The sequence below is a fragment of the Tinamus guttatus genome, unplaced genomic scaffold, assembly GCF_059628265.1.
Source record: "Tinamus guttatus ecotype Peru unplaced genomic scaffold, ASM5962826v1 Tinamus_guttatus_pri_ptg000323l, whole genome shotgun sequence".
Taxonomy (NCBI): Eukaryota; Metazoa; Chordata; class Aves; order Tinamiformes; family Tinamidae; genus Tinamus; species Tinamus guttatus.
The window spans coordinates 1,846,344-1,864,808 of NW_028288857.1; the positions used below are offsets into that span (position 1 = coordinate 1,846,344).

General features: G+C 40.2%; 1 protein-coding gene across 1 annotated transcript; it reads right to left on the reverse strand.

Moving 5' to 3' along the window:
* Positions 1-1,461: 1,461 nt before the first annotated feature.
* Positions 1,462-17,200, reverse strand: MLYCD (malonyl-CoA decarboxylase). The gene is made up of 5 exons (XM_010220866.2): positions 16,691-17,200; positions 13,337-13,449; positions 11,581-11,737; positions 10,640-10,789; positions 1,462-2,342 (listed from the first exon to the last, which is right to left on the reverse strand). The coding sequence occupies exons 1-5, from the start codon at positions 17,198-17,200 to the stop codon at positions 1,812-1,814; spliced, it is 1,461 nt and encodes a 486-aa protein (XP_010219168.2). The 3' UTR covers positions 1,462-1,811.
* Between the last annotated feature and the right edge of the window lie 1,265 nt (positions 17,201-18,465).

Below are 18,465 nucleotides of genomic sequence, written 5' to 3' on the forward strand. Positions count from 1 at the left end.
CTGCCAAAGAGGGCACATAAGCCAGTATTAGAAAGCCGTGACTTTACCATATAATTCTCAAGTTTCTTGAGCCTAGTTTTAGAATCAAATGGCAGAAGTGACAGATTTTAAGCTGTTGTCCTTTTATTAATACCGGTTTTCCACACACAAGATAGCTTTGATCATTACTACAGCTATCAATAGAACACTTCCACCACCTACACCTTCGTACCTATAGGGATACTCCTTTCATTTCCTTAATGCAACGGCAGCAAAACAGCTAATTCCTATAAAGAACACTTGGAAAGCTCTTTAATTTTGAGGAAAATTGAGGGCAGGGCTGCAGCTTTGCAACGGGACGTACACATGGCTGCCACACTTTCCAATGGTTGGCAATAAAAAGTATTTGCTATTACATGAGACTGCCTAAAACGCCACACAGAGAAAAATCAGGAAAAGCAGAATATATTTATTATCTCTGCATCCAAGGAGCAATCTGTAAAGCAGAAAACTTGCAGAAAACAATTTCACTTAGGAGTGAAACGTGCTTCCTCCACAGTGCTACATACCCCAAATTCATCTTCACATACACTGCCTGAAGAATATTACTGCAAGAGTCAGAGAGCCAATGCACAATGGAATAACACTAATAATACTTAACAGGCAGTGGTACTCAACTGTGTGCCTCTCTTTTGGCATTATTCTAGAAACACAGTAAAAGCAACGTGGCACAGGACAGATTCCATCACAAACCAGGTTGGACACTTAGAGCTTTCTTGGTTTCTGTTTTCATACAGAGCAGAAACTCCATTCCTTTCAATTCCTTCATATAATTCTTCTCCTAGAAAGAGACTGGGATCTGGGCAGAGGGGGAAGAAATCAGAAATTCTAAAACACTCAGCACTAAAACCTGCTAAGATGGTCATAATTCATTGGTAACATTAGTATCAAGGAGGGCTGTTAAGTGAAGTGAGGCACATGCTGAAATACACAACACAAGATTGATGGAGAAAATTTATTTTATTGATTTATAGGCCATACCTACCTTTTCATTAAAATCCCTCTTTTGACAACTTAAAAATTTACCAGAATCAAATATTTACATATAACATACAGATCTGAAACATTCTCAGTTGAGCCCTGAGTTGAGCCCTTTTGTGCAACATTTTAGCAGAAAATATAACACTACATACAGACTGCAGTGAGAGGTCCTCATACCCAACCACATTAACACAAAGCTTTTCCATGCTCCCAAAGAGCAGGGATTCAGTGAGCTTTTCAGCCAGCTTGAAAAAGAAAAATACCAGGTGGTTTTATATGAGAAAGATTGAGAGAGAAAAACCACAAAGATATACTGAAATAAAGTTGTGAATTATTGTTTTGCTAGTGTATTTGACTAAACAGTTACCTTCATTTGGCACTTCTTTCCATGTGCTTTGGTACTGATGTGTTAGCAGTTACTAGGAGGAGCTGCTCCTTCTGCAGTCATGGTTTATAAGTTTATTATCAAGAGAATAATGCTATGGTTGAGGAACAGCCCATGCAAGTTACCACTGGCTCAGAACTCATGAGAGTTTTGCTCATTCTCCAGCACACGGCTCCAATTCACTGGTACGTAAAAGATACCTGGAACTTGTAGTGACTAAATCACAGCACCTCAGGCTTTGAAAATACAACAACGTAAATAAGGTGACTGATAATCTACGTCATTTTCTGTCTTGCTGTGCCAAACACGGTTGTTGTATAAGGGCTATTCCCACCTGAATACAGGCACTAGAGAGTATTACGGCTCTCTGCAGTGAGAAACACTTGCTCTTACTCCTTAGCAGCATTTAAAGCTTGCTATTTTGCTGAAACTGCGAAACCAGGGCAAGCACTTGCTCTGATGCTTTGATTTGCTTTGTCCCTAGGTAGGCCGCACTGTTGCTGGCCGTGTCCCCTAGGAAATACCGGTAATTCACCATGAGGCCACACGAGGCCCCGATGCCCCTGGGGCTGGTGTCTGCCATCCAGTTGAGCCTCCACAGCACCGCGCCGTTCTGCAGGTGGAAGTTGGCCACGGGGTTGAGAGCGAAGCCACGATGCTTCTCTCCATACAGGTACCAGGCACAGAGCCTCATCAGGGGCAGGCGGAGCGCGCTGACCAGTTTTTCTGATCTCACCCATTCATTGTTGTTTAACAGTTTCTTCAGCGTTTCGGCGGGAGGGCCTCCTGTGACAGCAGAGATTTCCTGCCACTCGGATTCTGTAAACAGTTCGTTTCTTTCCACTTTAGTTTGTGATGAGAGGAGACCAACAAGCCATTTTGTGAATCCTGGGATAGGCGAAAGACTAGAAAAATCCTTTATCTGAGGAAGTTCCTTCTGCAGACAAGAGAAAAAAATTGTGAGTTTTGTCATGATTGACAACAAGGAGTCTGAATGAAAGAACTGCTGATACCCTTTTCTTGATGTCAAGGGAAAACAAGGAATTCTGAAAAGAGAATTAACTGATACACATAGATGGGAAAAAAAAAAACACCCCACCAGTAATGGGGTTGTGGCTAAAAAGCACTTCCAAAACTGGAATATGTTGACAGTGACTGAACTTCAGCCCATGCACACTATCTTTTTAAAGGAACTTATATACTGCCTTTCAACATCACGTTCTGGTATATTTTTTATAGACAGACATCAATAAATGCAATCAGGAAACACAGAAAAGTTATTCAAAGATAGGGTTAAGAAAGATGTCAGCATGTAAGTTTTCAAAACCTTCTTAATGTCATTTGCTTTTCATATGTAAATATCTTCTTTTGAATCAACCAAAGTTTAAGGTTTGTTCAGTGTAAACTCCAAAAAGACCCTCTTTTGTATGGATTGATCAAACAGGGAGTTGCATAGATTTTTAGAGGGAAGAAACATTTCCTGAGGTTTGGAAAGAGGTTCATTATCCAGACCAGCTACTTTTCACGCTATTCACAAAGTACAAATTCATGAGTATGACAATCACACAGAGCAAAACATACATTAGCAAAACCATGCGTTCGTTCTGGGCACAGCAATATAAAAAGTTACAGCAGAAAACTGCTATCAAAGTCAATCCTACTGGAAAAGGAGGGGGGCAAGGAACAGAAGGGAGAGGCAAAGATAACATCATCGTGTTGTTTTAATTACTGCTCATATAGAAGGAAGCAGTGCTAAGAACAGAGACATTTATCAGTGTTAAGGAAGGGTCTTAATGACAACAGAAAATTGTCTTTAAATGACTACAAAACACATTTTTTTCTCTTTTGAGTGTTTCCCAGCTAGTCATTAAAGAATCATCATTGCTCAGGGGCTACCCTGCAGTAGCAAATGTTAATGGCACCCACAGGGCTCGGGGCTGTTTGAGCTGTGCCTGCCTGCTCGTGTCCTCAGCCACGGGGACCCAGGGAGGCAGGCCTGGCATCTCTCTGCTCCAGACTGCAAAACCACATTTGTGAATAATTTGGAAAGGTAATTGAATGAATATTCAGCTGATCATTTACATCTCCTTTCTCCTTCCCACATGGAGCTTCCCAAATCGCCTCCTGCTCTTCTGCTGGCTTCCTGCCCCACCATAGAGCCAGGTAGCTCAAATCTGCCTCCCCCTCAGTTCTGGGGCTCCAACCTGCACGGACTGCCTCATCCCACCAGCTCCCGTCCCCTGACCTTCATTACATGGATATCACATTGCTACATAACCAAACAGGAACAGGAGGCACAGATTATAAAGACATCGCCAAGTTTCCTCTCCCTGGAGAGCTGGATGAAGCAAAAAGCACATTATTTCATAAAAACACTTGCTTCTGTATCACATTGAACAAAATGACCATTTCTATAATCAGAGAGCCCATAAGATCCTGATCAGGTCACACCTTCAACCAGGACGGCTGCCACGTTCAAACTGCCTCACTCGTGAGTGCTCGGCTCCTCTTGACTTTTTCAAGCCTCCATTAAAGGACATTAAAATATTTTATTTTTAATAGTAATTCAGAAGCATGTTTCTGTAACAAGGTCTGTGAGCTGTAACTATCAGGTTTCACTTACAGTGCATTTCATAAAAGAAAAAACGCTCTTTAAAAATCTGTGGAAAGACATTTCTATGGAAGGTAACCTGCGACAATATTGCAGTGCTGATTTAAACAAATTTAAAAGATTGTGCTTATAAAAAAAACATTTATCAGGGTTGTGCCCCTGCTGCAGACCATGGGCACAAAAGGCATAAATGTATAAAACCATTTTTATTTAGAGATTGTTTCTTGAAGTAGACAGTTCAACCATTTTAGAAGAGTTTTCCCTCTGTTTTTGACAAAGGGCAATAACTGCCCTACTCAATTCGAATACACATATTCCATTTACACTGGTACACATGTAAGTGTGTGTGTGCGCCTGTGTATGTATACATATTTAAATGTATATTTATTGATTTGGATATTTATTTGGCAGCAGGTGAATGGCAACAAAAATGAGGACAGAAAAAAGCAAACCCATAAAGTTACTTCATCTTTCTCTTCCCACCATGGCTACCCCCTGGATGTTCCCCAAGGATACCAAGATCATTTAATCCACAAATCAGCTTAAAATAACTTTTTAAAATTTCAGGCAGAATCAAATGCATTCACTAAATCTTCCTTTGATCACCTTCCATCTGGCTCCTCATAATGTTTTTCAATCAGGGAGGATGCCTGGTCATCAAATTCGGAATCCACTTTTCTTTACAGCAGCAGGACTCATTAGAATGATAAAGCAGAGTTACTCTCAGATGACCCCTTGCCAGTTCCCATTTCTTTGGATGTCTCGGAGTCCACAGACCCACAAATTCTAACCAGTAGCTTCCATTAAAGATACTACTTTAATATTATTAGCAGAAAAATATAGATATGGAGAAGGAGAGGCAGAAAGATGGCCCAGAGGGGAGTTCTTAAAAGGCTACTGGAAATTCCTCAGCAGGATTAGTCCCCGCAGGAAGCGACCGGGAGCACTTTTCAAACTATATTATTTGATCCTATAGAACATGCTTCTGACAACATATTGCATCTCTTCTATTCTTACTTACGAGATGCTTGGGGCTAAAACTTGAGGAGGAAGACAGGGACAAATATGGGAAGCAAATCTTTCAGGCAAAAGGAAAAATGAACTGGCCCATGGCTGCTTACCACAACATCAGGTCTAGAAGCCTTCTGCACTGTCTCTGCTAAGAAAGCACAGGTTTGAAAACACTATTTTCCTCCTACCAAGCCCACTGCCTCCAAAGGTAACAATTCGGATCTCGCCTCCCACCTTGCAGAGCCGGGAGGGTAACAATTCACAGTGGCAAAAGTGAAAACCAAGAGTTTTCTCCCATATTTGTCTATTAATCCTAATCTCGGTATCAAAGTTCCCAATTAAGTACTGTCATTCTGCATCAAAGTGACAAGGCCTGCTCTGAAACATGAATGGAAAACGACGAAGCGGCCTGTCCGCCAACTCCAGTGGAATTATTTCTCAGGATGCTAGCAGCCCCAACTCTATTAATAAACATAAGAGGAGAAAGCGTGCATATTTTTTTCAAGAGAGATAAGGCATGGGCAGGTGACCCCATTTGGAAGCTACAGTACTGACTACCTCGTATCTGATAAATGCTCAAGTTTAGGAGCTTATCTGAGGCGGCCACTTCTTGTAGAAAAAACAAATAGATGCAGTGAAGTGTACACATTTATGTTGCTGCTAAATTGATGTGCTGGCTTCTACAGCTATTGGTGGAGATCCATTAATGTTTATTTTCTTGTCAGAAACCCACACACCATTAAGAAGCAGCTGCTTCTGCCTTTTAAAAAATTTTTCTTTTTTTCTTTTTCAGAAGAGTTCAGATCTCTCCCTTCATCCATGTCTCATCTTAAACTGTCTTGCATTGCGAAAGCCACAATGCAAGGTCACATTTTTCATCAATGAAAGCAAAGCCTTTTGCCTTCATTTGGAAATTACGATCTCCCCAGGTCACCAGATCAAATTAACGTCGCAATTATCAACAGCCCATGCAGAAAGTTAAAATCTGCCACCAATTGTTAAGTATTCCATTGCGTGATATAGTAGCTATCTATCAGTTTTCTCCCCCAAATGCCACAGGCTATGAAATTGTGAGTGGTTTTCTCAAAGGCTTCACCACAGTAATCCATGTCTGTCATGTGCAGACTGAATTGCTATGATGTACCTTCTGCAGAGCTATAGACCACGCAGAGTGGCTATAAACACGTCCTGAATTAAGTGTCTGTCTAATGAGAAATCCATCTGTCTACACATTCACCAGCACCTATCAGCTAGCTAGAAATGCATCTGCTTGCTTTTCTTCCAGCACCTACTTTGGAGTTTTTATTTTTTCGTTGTTGTTAATAGCTGTCTGAAATTATGCTAGAATTCTGTTCATTTCTGGAAGAAACACATGCTTAAAATTTAAAATAGACAAGACTATTTATTTTATCTGCTCCCTGCATTATATGTGTTAATGTAACTAAGAGATTACACAAAATGAGTCAGTAGCCAGTTCTCAGGACTGAGGAGTTCATCCCAACACCTGCGCAAACAAAATCCAAACAGGAGATACCCAAGAGAAAATAAAAACTCATTTACAAAAGCATCTCCAAATTATTTGTGTAGGAACCTTTTGTAAAATGACCACCAAAAAAGGAAACCCCTGGAATATTGGAAGCAGCACAACTTTCTCTCTGCATTCTTTTCTGTGTGAAACGGGCTGCATCCCGGAGGTCCTGCTCTCATCTCCGTTCTATCCCAGTTATATCATCATACCTGGGGCAAATGCCAAATCCTAACGGCAAAAACTGAGCATACAACCTGCTAACTGCACACATATTAAGAGATGAAACCATACATAAAGAGATGGGCCTGTTTGAGTAACTCAACTTCTCATATCCTCCATCTACTGAAGTTAGTGAGACCCAAAGACAAGGGCCACTAACTTCTGAGCAAGGTCTCAGAGCAGCAGCACTTACACTGAGCCTTGTAGTTGTCACCAGAGGCACTGGTGCTGCCATCTCCCTAGTGGTTCTAATAAAAAGCCATTTGCAAGAAATATTTTCATGGTAGAACCTGCACCTGACATTCTCTGAACGTGAGAGGAATTCCCCATGTATGTTCATGTTTAACAGTGTACAACTGGACCAAGGAATTGGCAACATTTCTGTTTGCACTCAACTTCTAGGTCCAATTTTTAGACCTAATATAGATACCTAAAATTTAGTCCGACAAGCTAGTTCAATGTTTCAATACAGTTATAACAAAAATCTTCCAAATAAGGACTTCAACAAAGAAAAAAAAAGTGACATATTAGCATATTTCTAACTTTGTGCATGTTTCTCATCTAGCAGAACTTCCCTTATGAGGAACGACAGCTGGGATTTCAGTTTTGAGCTTCCAATGGCATTTACAAGCAGAAATGTCAGAGTTGGGTTAAGTAAGGCAAAGTCACCTACAGGATTTTTACTGGAGGATAAAAAGAGAAGTTTTAAGAGTTTGCAGTGCCTTGGGAAAAGAAGGGTCCAGTAACATTCTGCAGACCAAACAGATGTCCACAAAAGTTAAGCCAAAGAAATACCAAGTTATAGGAGTGTATTAAACATCAACTGTTTGAATGTAAAGAAAAAAAGAAAATCCTCAATCCTTTCAAATGTTTTTTCTTCCCCAAGTATTTTATTATCAGTTCAACTAAAGACAGTCTCAACACAGGTAACTTGGGACACTTCGCCCCTTAGCAGTGCTTTAAAGGAGATGAGAATCATGGAGTTATACAAGAAAGGCTGAATGACTACGATTATAGAACTACATTTGATAATTCCTTATCCCAAGCAGTGATAACAGCATGGTGTTTTAGAGTTACTTCATAGGTGCAAATTATGTAATGGACGATGGCTCTTGCAGAATACAAGACAAAAATTTCAAGAACTTCGGATACCTCCAATCTTTTGGAACCCAGAAGAAAAGAGTAAGGAAGAACGCAGGAAGTAGAGAAAAAAGTATTAACATCACAGAACTGCAGAAGAACAGCACAGAACTATATCCATCATGAATAAACTGTCCTGCACTATCTTTCTTCTTTTTAACACTCTCCAGTCCTTCAATCGTACCAAGACCAGGTCTAGCAGCAAGAAAACAAACTGTAGAAACAGAAAAAATACATGGACATTGCTGTACCTTTAAAATGGTTTTAACACGGTCCTTCATTAAAATCTCTGTCCATTTTCAACAGGTCACAGCATTAAGCCCATTTTAACACAGTAGCTATAAACTCAAAATAATCATACTCTCCTGCACTTACAAGTGGTGCTTAAAACAATTTTGGATTAAACTTCATCTTTCACTTCAGACCTCACAAAACACGTAGAGTTTGCCATTCATGTGAAAAAAGGACTTTTGCTGCCTTGGCTATACAGAATTATTATAAAATACTATCACATAAGCAGATTTGTGAAGTGCATTGTAATCACAGCATTCTGTATGTTCTTGCTTCTCATCCATTCAGCAGGGATGCAGAGAGCCTCACTGCACACCCTTTGTGGATCCATCAGTTCCCCATGCCCCCACGAAGTAAACCAAAGCCAAGCTTTGATCTGGGATGAGAAATGTGCTGAAGCCAGGAAGCAAAAGCCTTTTCTTGTGCTCTGTCTTCACCATTATGTGTGTTAAACCCAGTCACAGTAACAGAGCAGGTTTCTGGTTTTGTAAAACCAGGGAAAGAAGCAAACAAGGAGAAGTGGCCTCCTCTACAGGGTACAAGATGGAAACAACAGGATCTGAAGTTGCTCAGGTGGCAAGAAATGACTGATGGGGTGCCATATTTTTAAACCGCACTGCAGAACAAACATTGGATTTAAGTTAATACCTTATTTTTATGGTTGTGATTAAAAAATGTGACCGGCTAATGGATTTTATCACCGTGCAATTTAACATATTAACTTACCAACTGCTTCAGATTTCTTAGGAGTAACTAACTGTTACTTTGCATTTGATAAAAGAAGGGAAGCAGGAGATATAGATCCATATTGATACACATCGTAGACATTATTAATGAACACAACAAATTAATGACTTTTGTTTTCTGAAGTTAATGTTAAAATTACAATGGCTAATTCTCCTGACTAAAGTAAAACAAAAAAAAATCCATTTATAACGAAGTCTGACTCAAGAGTAACAAGAAATTCCAATCAAAGAATGGGACACGAGTATGCTCAGTATTCTATGCCCTAGAAAGATGTGTTAATTCTTTACAATAAAACATTAATGAAAACATTATGTATTATGGTTCTTACAATGTTTTTCAAGTCTTACGACAAGAAAGAAAAATCAAAGTCACTGAAATCTGTAACTACAGATTTCAGATCTACTTCACTTACTACAAAAAGAGACCATTGCAAAAATACTATTCTGACTGCAAATTCTGCTCTTATATTACAAAAAAAGAAAAAAAATGAGAAAAGAAGAAAACTTTTCCCTCTTGAGCACTAATTTATATTTTAGGGTAATTTCTGACTTTTAAAATAGCTGTATAGCTAGCTAAGTGCATTGGGAGAAGGGATGAAAATGGGCTATTAACCAGATACAAAGTCTACAAAGCAACTCACAGTTTAGAAGTAAGACAAAAATCAGGATGGACAGCATTTAATTTGAAAAGGTCTGATCAAAAGGTAGAAAAAAAAAGAAAAATCAGACTTGTAAATAAAAGCTGGTTTTAATGGGTTATTAAGTCAGATAGAACCACTGGGTCATTTGTTCTGACCCTCGTAATAGTGGCCTGTGCTCCGTATCATAAATTTCCACCTGCATGCAGCTTGATAATGTCACGTTGACTGAAGTATATCTTCAAAAAAAAGCATCTGGTCCTGTTCTGAGGACGAAAATAGATTAAAAATTCTAGCAACACATGATAAACTGTCACTGTTTGTTCACCCAGCCAGAATAAATTACGTCCATGCAGGTTCATAAAATACACTTTTGGGATGAGAAATAACAAAATAGAACATTATGGTTGTTCCTGAATAACAGGAAAACAGCTTATTTCAAAGGTTAAAACCTTTAAAGAGTATACTCCAGAAGTACCTAAAAATATAAAATAGAGTATCTCTCTGCAGGTAGGCAACATCCTGTCACAAAGAAACAGCATAAAATCATCCTCTTGTAATAACACACATATGACAAAGAAATATACATCTCATTTATGTAATTTAATACTTTTCCAGATAGATGAATTATGTTTGAAATTTAAAAATATATATATACTGTATAAGCTTTGCCACAATTTCATAACGTATTAATTTTAAGGATGTTGATTACAGACCTTCCATACAAAAACCTACCTGTAGTTACATATTTTTCACAATAATTTGAAGCTGTATTTGAAAATTAAGTGGAAAGGAAGAATGCTATCTTTGGCATTGAACAGAATGTGCTCAGTTTTCAATATTAACTACATTATGGAAGCTTGAGGAAGTAGTACTATAATTAGGCATTTAAATGCTTTTCGGTCGAAGTGTTTGGTATTCATTGCATATTTCAGAGACACAAAGAGTGGATTTTTACAATATTTTACAATATTTAGTGGACACTAACACAGGAATGCAGGAGGAGCACAGTGGCCAAACAACATCTCAAGTGCAACTCACCACACCTACCTGCAGCTCCTTTACCACCCGTTTGATGAGGTAAGTCCCAAGTTCGACACCTTGAAGTCCCTGCTGAGTCAAGCTGATTGAATAGAAAATTGCTGTTGTAATTTTGTCCAGATCTTCTGTTTCTACAGGATGAACTTCTTTCACTATGGCCTGGGAAAATAAGAATCAAAAAAAACTTAGTAGCTGCATCGTTATGGGGGATTGGGACTTCTTTTCAACTTTTAATTATATTAACTTTTTTACCACTGTTTTATTCAGTGTCATCTCTGAGGAGCAATAAAGATCTAGTCAGAAACAAGATGACCCACTTACCTATTAGAAAGTACAGAAAATAATAATTGTAGAAATTTTCAAAAGCAAACATAACTGCTCTGAAGTTTTCATCTCATATAGTTTTTCTTATACTACTAAATGATAATGCTAATTTGACAGCCCTAACAAAAATATTTTCTCAGCAAACAAATATACCTCCGTTTTCACTTTCTAAATACTGAAACTTCTTACACAGACAAATTAATCACCCACAGCAATGAAGGTTGGGTGAAATACAGAATGCAAAAAAAAATTTACAATAAGGATTAAATCACTTGGAGCCAGTAAAACAAAGCCAATGAGGTGCACTGCACTGAGGCTTTTTGCACACTAAAAACACTAATTAGTTTCAGAAATGTGCAAAGTTATGTTGTATTCAAAACAATAAATCATCAGACAATAAATCCTCTCATAGATGCCTTCTCAAGAAAAATACATCCATGGAATTAATTACATCAGAATCATTATTTTTTCCTTAAATTAGGACACCATCAGCACAACATACCACATATTGCTCTTCAAAATTAGAGGAATCAAATACTCCCAAAGTATTAGGAATGATGGTTTCTAAAAGGTATGTATTGCAATTTGAGCACTTCATTGTGTACTGAACATATCAGTGACTGTACCTGGATGCTGCTGGAGATTTCACTGGTTAGTGCCACATGCAAGACTATCAGTGGTTCTCCTGGGATTGCACAGTGAGAAAAAAAGTAGCACCTTCTATATGACCCAACTCGACGCTTCATATCAAGCCAGTTTCTAACAGGATGCACAGCTTCAGAACTCAATGGAAAAAAGAATATTATATTTTTCATTTTAAAATGGAAGTCAGCTGACCGCTGTACAAGCTTAGTACTCCTTCTATTGACAAAATGACAAAACTGTCAGATCGAAAAATGAGAATGAGAGTATAAGGAAAAAAATAAAATCCATCGTGAAATCAGCTGATTACAAAGTGTATTTGCATGTCCTACTCTTTAGAGCTTTCTTTTGGTATGTTAATTGCACATTTGAGACCTCACTTGCACTTGTGTTTTATAGGTTCAGATCACTATATCACTGAATGAGGCTGGACACATTTCTCTTTAGCAATTTGTCCTTCCAGCTACAAAATAGAGATATCATAGCCATCCTTGTAAAACACTGCAAGATTTTCACATGAAAGTGCAAATTGATTTCTGACAGTAATACTGCTTAGTAGACATTCTAAAAGTTCAATCTGAATGCATTTCAAAATATTTCTGCTCTCCTACTCTGAACTACTCTACAGTATTTGTCACTGACATACAAAGCCTCACACCATGGTATCCTTTTTTTCTAAAAGTATCTAAGGAGAGGCAGGGTAGTTTGTAAATTATTCTTTTAGAAGGTTCATGTAATGCACTGTGTAGAAAGAAGGTGACATGTTTCATTTCAACCAGTTTTAGTACTTTATCCGAGTGCTTTAACAAATCATCTTCAACAATACACTTAGTTGAAATTAAACACACTCAAATTACTGTTGGCACTCCCACAGTCATGCCTACAAGGAATTATTTAGTGTTCTTTTCCCTGTTACTTACTGAAGGAGTCTAGTGTGTATGCCAAAATACCCTGAAGACTGAGATATTTCTAGCTATTTTTGTTTTGACAACCTAGGTTGTGTAACACGCCGTTTGCTTTTCCTCACGTTTAAGTCATGTACCTTCACAGCTCCTTTAAAAATTCATTTCAAGGTTTTCAAATTACAAGCCACAACACAATGTAAACTTATTCAGTCACCCTCTACTTGAGCGATACAATTTTGAATATTTTAAAGTCAGAAATTAATATTGTAGGTTTTAAGACAAGTTTATTAAGAAAAGCATCAACCACCACCAGCATCATCTAAGTGCCCTTTCTATAAAGGGTTTACAGTTGATTCTGGGCACCTCCTTTCGCTGTTTCCAGACAGGATGGTAAGCTTCACTACATTAGCAGTAAACTGCATCAGACTTGAAAAACATCAGTTTTGCACCAATTTTATGGCTTAGGAAGGATGGAGGGAGAAGGTGCCAGCATTTATGGAAGAGGTGGTGGTGGCAGCAGCTGAAAGGGAGTGTGAAAAGGCAGTGCAGCAAGGATCTGTTTGTAGGAAAAGTAACGGCAGCACCGCTGGGAAGGGGGAGAAAAGGGAGCAGGCAGAAGGGAAGTGACCTAGCTGGAAAAGGCAACAGTCTGCAGGTCAAATTAGGGACTCTGCTCCTCTTTGCTGTTTGTTCAGTCCATGTTTTAAAAGACTGCTCTTTAGCAAGTTCAGCAAGGCTATTTCAGAATGATACTTGACCTATTGTTCAATATTGGAGCATATAGTGGATCTGTACAATTGTGTCGGCACAAGTGGTAGCAATTTTTAACACTTACTCACTAACTTTTTGGAGAACTTCACAAGATGATTGCCAAGTGACCCGCTCCAAATTTAGGAATCCTGTTGAAAACCATTCTGAAAGCATGTTCTTTAAAACTCCATTCATTTCCTGGGAAAAAAAAAAAGAAAAGAAAAAAGAAGAAGAAACTTTGACTCTTTTGATATATAAGCTAAGTGGAACACAGGAGCAAAGAAAGTCTTGACTTTCAAACTACAACACTGAGAAATGCAGGGAAACTAATGCTTCTGTTCAAGATTAACTGCATACCAGGTCAAGCTAGCCTAAAACAGGAATAAAACAATGCAAATATTTATGAGACACAATGAATTTAGAGCCAGTAATAAACTGCAGAAATGGAATGGAAGAGAATGCAAAACAAACAAGATGAAAAGGAGATACTAAATAGAAGTATTTAAAGTCTTGACAATCAGGCAGCAGCTGCAGAGCTGCTCTGATGCATTAATTTAAATGCCACGAAATCTGACAGAAATAAGAACTCGAAATTCCTCCTACTTATTTGTTTTTAAAGTTGTCTAAAAAACCTCAGTTGAGTTTAGAAAGGCTTCTCAAACTCAGCTCAGTATGGATAACTCTTTAAGGTATTCCAGAGATATTTAAGATACTTTTTTTTCTCTCTTACATTGTTTTGCCTGTAGGATACAAAATGATACTACCAGTAAAGTACCAGCTGAACTTCAAACCTTTATTAAATTGTCAGTGCTACACAAGTGAGACAAAAAGTATGCTCCGATGTACTTTGGTTTGCTACATTTAAGCAAAAACAAAAGCAAAGTACAAATCCATCCAGAAACCAACAATTACTGCTTGAAACTTCTTTCCAAAGTTGAATTATAGCCTCAGAACATTCCTATGAAAGCAAAAAGATTTCCTATCACATCCTAAAAAAGATGAAAGTCAGAGGGGCACTTTTTAAGACGCACATCAAAGGAGGCTCCTGTTGGCTAAAAGTAATTGCTATAAATATTCCAAGATGGAAAAAGCAAAAAAGGGAAAAAAAAAAAGAAAGAAAAAGACTGCTTTTATGACCAAAAGCTAGTTTAATTCGGCATACTAAAAAACTTTTATATGAAAGAGCTTCAGTTTCTTTTTTTCTACCAATATCTTTTATGTTTACTAGTTTGTATTAGCCAAACACAGTCTTTCCATTTGGCATTTACCCTTGTCTGTGCAAAAATGTCTGTTATAAAAACCACCAAGAAGAAAACAGCCACTGGTCTCCACAAAACAGCAACATCACTTCTTTCATGCATGAAATTTTAGGCTACCTTTCTACATTTTTTTTAGTAGCACCCTCATAAATACAATAAGGAAAAGCCTGAATATTGAAGAGTGGCAGATATTATAAATACTATTAATGTCAAAGACATCATTCCAAGTGCAGGGAATATCCACAAACTCGCCAACATAAAAAGTACAAAAAACACACACGAATGTGACTAACTGCAACAAGTATCACCGAAGGCTAAAGAAGGGCCACATTAAGCAGAACCCTCCCTGATAAAGGACAGATCTCCCAGTTTTTCATCAACTTTCTGAAGGCAACATCAAGGCAACACCATCCAACATAGCAGCAGCTTGGAAAAAAAAATTAAGCACAGGATTATCTGCATTCAAACATGCACATGAAGGGCTCAGGCCTCTTTCTGGGCAACTGGAATGGCAACTCCTGAGCTGTGCAACACGGCAGCCTCAACACAGCTTGTGCCACCAGCAGCTCCACTGACAGAAGCTGAATCTTAGTTGTAACTGTCTCACATGAGTAGTAGTTTTTTTTTTTTCCCTTTTTCCCTTTTAAATGCATTTTTTTCCATTGTAAGCGCGCAGGTATAACTGAAAAAGTGTATTCCGTTTGCTTTGCTTATTCTGACTTTAAGGTAGTTCCCTTGTGAATCCTTGCTTTTGAACAGCTCTGAAGTTCTACAAAATAACTATAAATCATTTTGATCAGATATCCCTAGGTGTAGTGAAGTCTCTATGTATTTCAGGGTTGTTTGTTTTCTTTTTGTGTGTAAGGGCACCCTGTGAGCCAAAACACAAGCCAGATTTGTCAGAGCTGGGGTCAAACCAACAGATTCCTATAGCTCTCCCGCCATCCATCTGCCTTCTAGAGCACCAGTAGTAAATTCTAATTCTCATCTCAGAGGTATTTCTAGTCATCAAACTACACTTAAATACTCATCTTTGCAAGGAAAAGGATTGGAGACATGTCATTAAAAATAACATTTGTTGTTCCACATCCCAATTTTAAAGCTGAGCAATAAGGCATACTTGGACCAGCATCTAAAATTACTCAGCTATTCTTTGCTTTCTATTAGGTAAGCGTATTAAGGATGATTTTTTTTCGTTCCATGATCCTGCTATAAGACAGCAAAACACAGGCTTTCTGAACTTCCCATGACCTCCCTGTCTTGAGGCAACAAACGGGAAATCTCTTAGAAAAGACTTAGATTAAGATCTTTGATTTAAGAAAATCTGCCTCTCTGGTGAAAAAGCTACTTCACTTTCGCTCTCAGACAAATAAAACCCCCTATAATTAAAATTCACATACAGATATACAGCTGTTTTGATTTGGCTGAGTATGTTTCAGTTTCTTTTGTTTCAAATTAGTTTCTACATATAGGTGCAGAATCCCCTTGGTGAGATACTCGAAGACCAACCCATCAGCAAAACAGCACTAAATACAAGGGATTTTGTAATACCAAGGGCAAAACCAAAACCCCAGCAGGCCTGATGATACATTCTGTACTTGTGCACGTTCCCTGCAATGTCACCAACAAGCCAACCTGTCATCAAGTGCAAAAGACTGCAGGCAGGGGCATGCAGAAGGAAGCCCACTCATATAGAACGGAACCAAGCACTCCAAAATGATATTTGGGTTGGAAAACGCAACAGAAGGGTGCTTAGGAAACCCTTTTTATTGAAGCTTTAATTTTGAAAACACTGTTTCCCTACATTCAAACAGGTAGAGTACACTTCTCAACATGCTGTACCAGGTGATAAGCTGCATCAGTTGACACCTTTGCATTCCTCTCCTTTACACACTCTTTGTTTTGCTGGTTTTTGCAGAACCCATCTGCTTTTGCTCAAAACGATCTAAATTGACGTGGAAATTGATTAGAGCGCAGCCCTGAATGACGTGGTGTCTATCACCCACCTCAACAGCCCTGTGACCTTGCCAGCTTGTGCTGCTCTTTCTCTCACGTTTCATTTATGATTCCAGCAAATTTAAGCACCCAACAGTGACGCCGGAGACCCGTGGCAGGGGGCTCGGCTCTCTGAGCCCCCCAGGCCCAGGGTCTGCCCAGGGCCCTGCGGGGCCGCGTCTCACCTTGACGTGCGGCCCGTCCAGCGCCTTGGTGGCCAGCCCGTGCACCAGGTCGGCCCGCAGCTCCACCAGGAAGCGGAGGCCGCCCTCGAGGCGGCCCAGCTGCTGGAAGAGCCCGCGGTAGCGCGGGGTCAGCGAGTAGCGCAGCCGGTCCTCGGCCTGCAGGAGGGCGCCGGGCTCCCTGCGCTGCTCCCGCGCCTGCAGCACCTTGGCGCTCAGCTCCGCCACGCGCCCGTGCTCCACGCCGAAGTCGCGGGCGAGGCGGCCCAGGAGCTCGGCGCGGCGCGGGCCGCCCTCCAGGCCGCGGTAGTAGCGCACGAACTCGGCGCCGCGCAGCTCCGCCGCCGCCGCCGGCGCCTTCCCCTTGGTCTCGTAGGGCGGCAGCGGCGGCACGCAGCGCCGCAGCAGCTCCGCCACGTCCGCGCCCGCCGCCATCGCGGAGCAGCAGCGCGGCGCAGCCCAGGCCCCGCGCAGGAGGCGCCGCGGATCCGCGCAGCGGCCCAGGCGGCTCATTCCGCCGCGCGCGCCTCGGCGAACGCCCCCACGCCAGGCCGCGGCGCCGCCTCCGAGCACAGAGCAGAAGAGCTGATTGGCTGAGGCTTCGGATTGACAGACCTGTGCGCCAATCGGAAGCGAAAATGGGAAGCGCGTAGGAGTGTGGCATGGAGTGCCTTGGGCAGAATTTGGCCGCCATTTTGAGTGTGGCGCGCAGCAGCTGTTGATGCGGTGTATATGGAATTTTGCTTGCTCAACAGTTTAAGTTAAAATTAAGGTCAAAATCCAGCCTGTGAGCAAGTTCTTTCACAGGGGAGTACAGTGGCACTTGTGCATGTACTGCTTATATGCAGCAGTGCTGCACCTCTTAAGTGTGTATCCATTACTTAAGCACAACTTTTTTTTCTTTTTTTTTATTTGAAGACCACACCTAAACTTTTATTATTTAGCAATGCTCTCTAACAGAGGTGAACAGACTTTTTAAAAAACATATTACTTACTGAGGAAAATTAGAAATTGAACTCTTTCATCCATACATTTCCAAACAACTTAACAGACTTTTAAAGTCTGTTTGTCAGATGTACAATTGCCTAATAATCTTCTCCTAAAAAAACGCATTGCACCTAACATAAGCCTAAAATCAGTGTCAGAGGCCTGAGCCTATCTGGCCCGCGTGGCCATTTCTGTTAATGTGCTCCAGCTTGTGCAGCAGGTGAGATCCCAATGCTTATGGGAGCCTGCGGGAAGTCACCTCATCCCAACCCTGGGACTATGGCAAAGAAGACAAAATTGACCCATTTAAGATGTTTATGAGCAGCTCTCTAGGATCCTTATGTACTAGCTGAACCCCCATGCAATGCAGCGAACCTGGGATACCTGGAGCCATCAGCATAGGGAGAGTTGCAAGGAGGCTGATGATTCCTAAAAAACAGCCTTTTCTTTTCCTTAGGGTCAAATCCAATGCTTTTAGCTTTCAAAAACCCAAAGTGGAACCACTTTTATTCCTTTCACTTTGACAACCCTCTCAAATTGGCCTCAGCTATTATTCTTACAACAGTTTCCTTACATAAACCACAGGCTACAAGATACCTATTGTGTTCACCTGCAGAAAACTTGGTGCTACAATCTATAAAGTTTTGTGAAATACAGGGTTCGTTCTGAAATCTGCTACTCCCTTTTTCTCCTGGGGAAAATGATTATCTGCCTCAGCTGCTGTTTGATAAAAGGAAATGAGGCTCTTGAGGGCACTAACAGCCCCTCATAGTCCCCACCTGCTTCCCCTG

Bases quoted from the DNA above. Each gene is read 5' to 3' on its own strand.
- MLYCD (XM_010220866.2), bottom strand. From the start codon at position 17,200: ATGAGCCGCCTGGGCCGCTGCGCGGATCCGCGGCGCCTCCTGCGCGGG. The intron at 11,738-13,336 runs GTAAGTGTTAAA...TTTTCCATTGAG, and splicing joins GTTCTCCAAAAAGTTAGTGA to TTCTGAAGCTGTGCATCCTG. The intron at 2,343-10,639 runs GTAGGTGTGGTG...TCTTGTCTGCAG, and splicing joins GGGTGGTAAAGGAGCTGCAG to AAGGAACTTCCTCAGATAAA.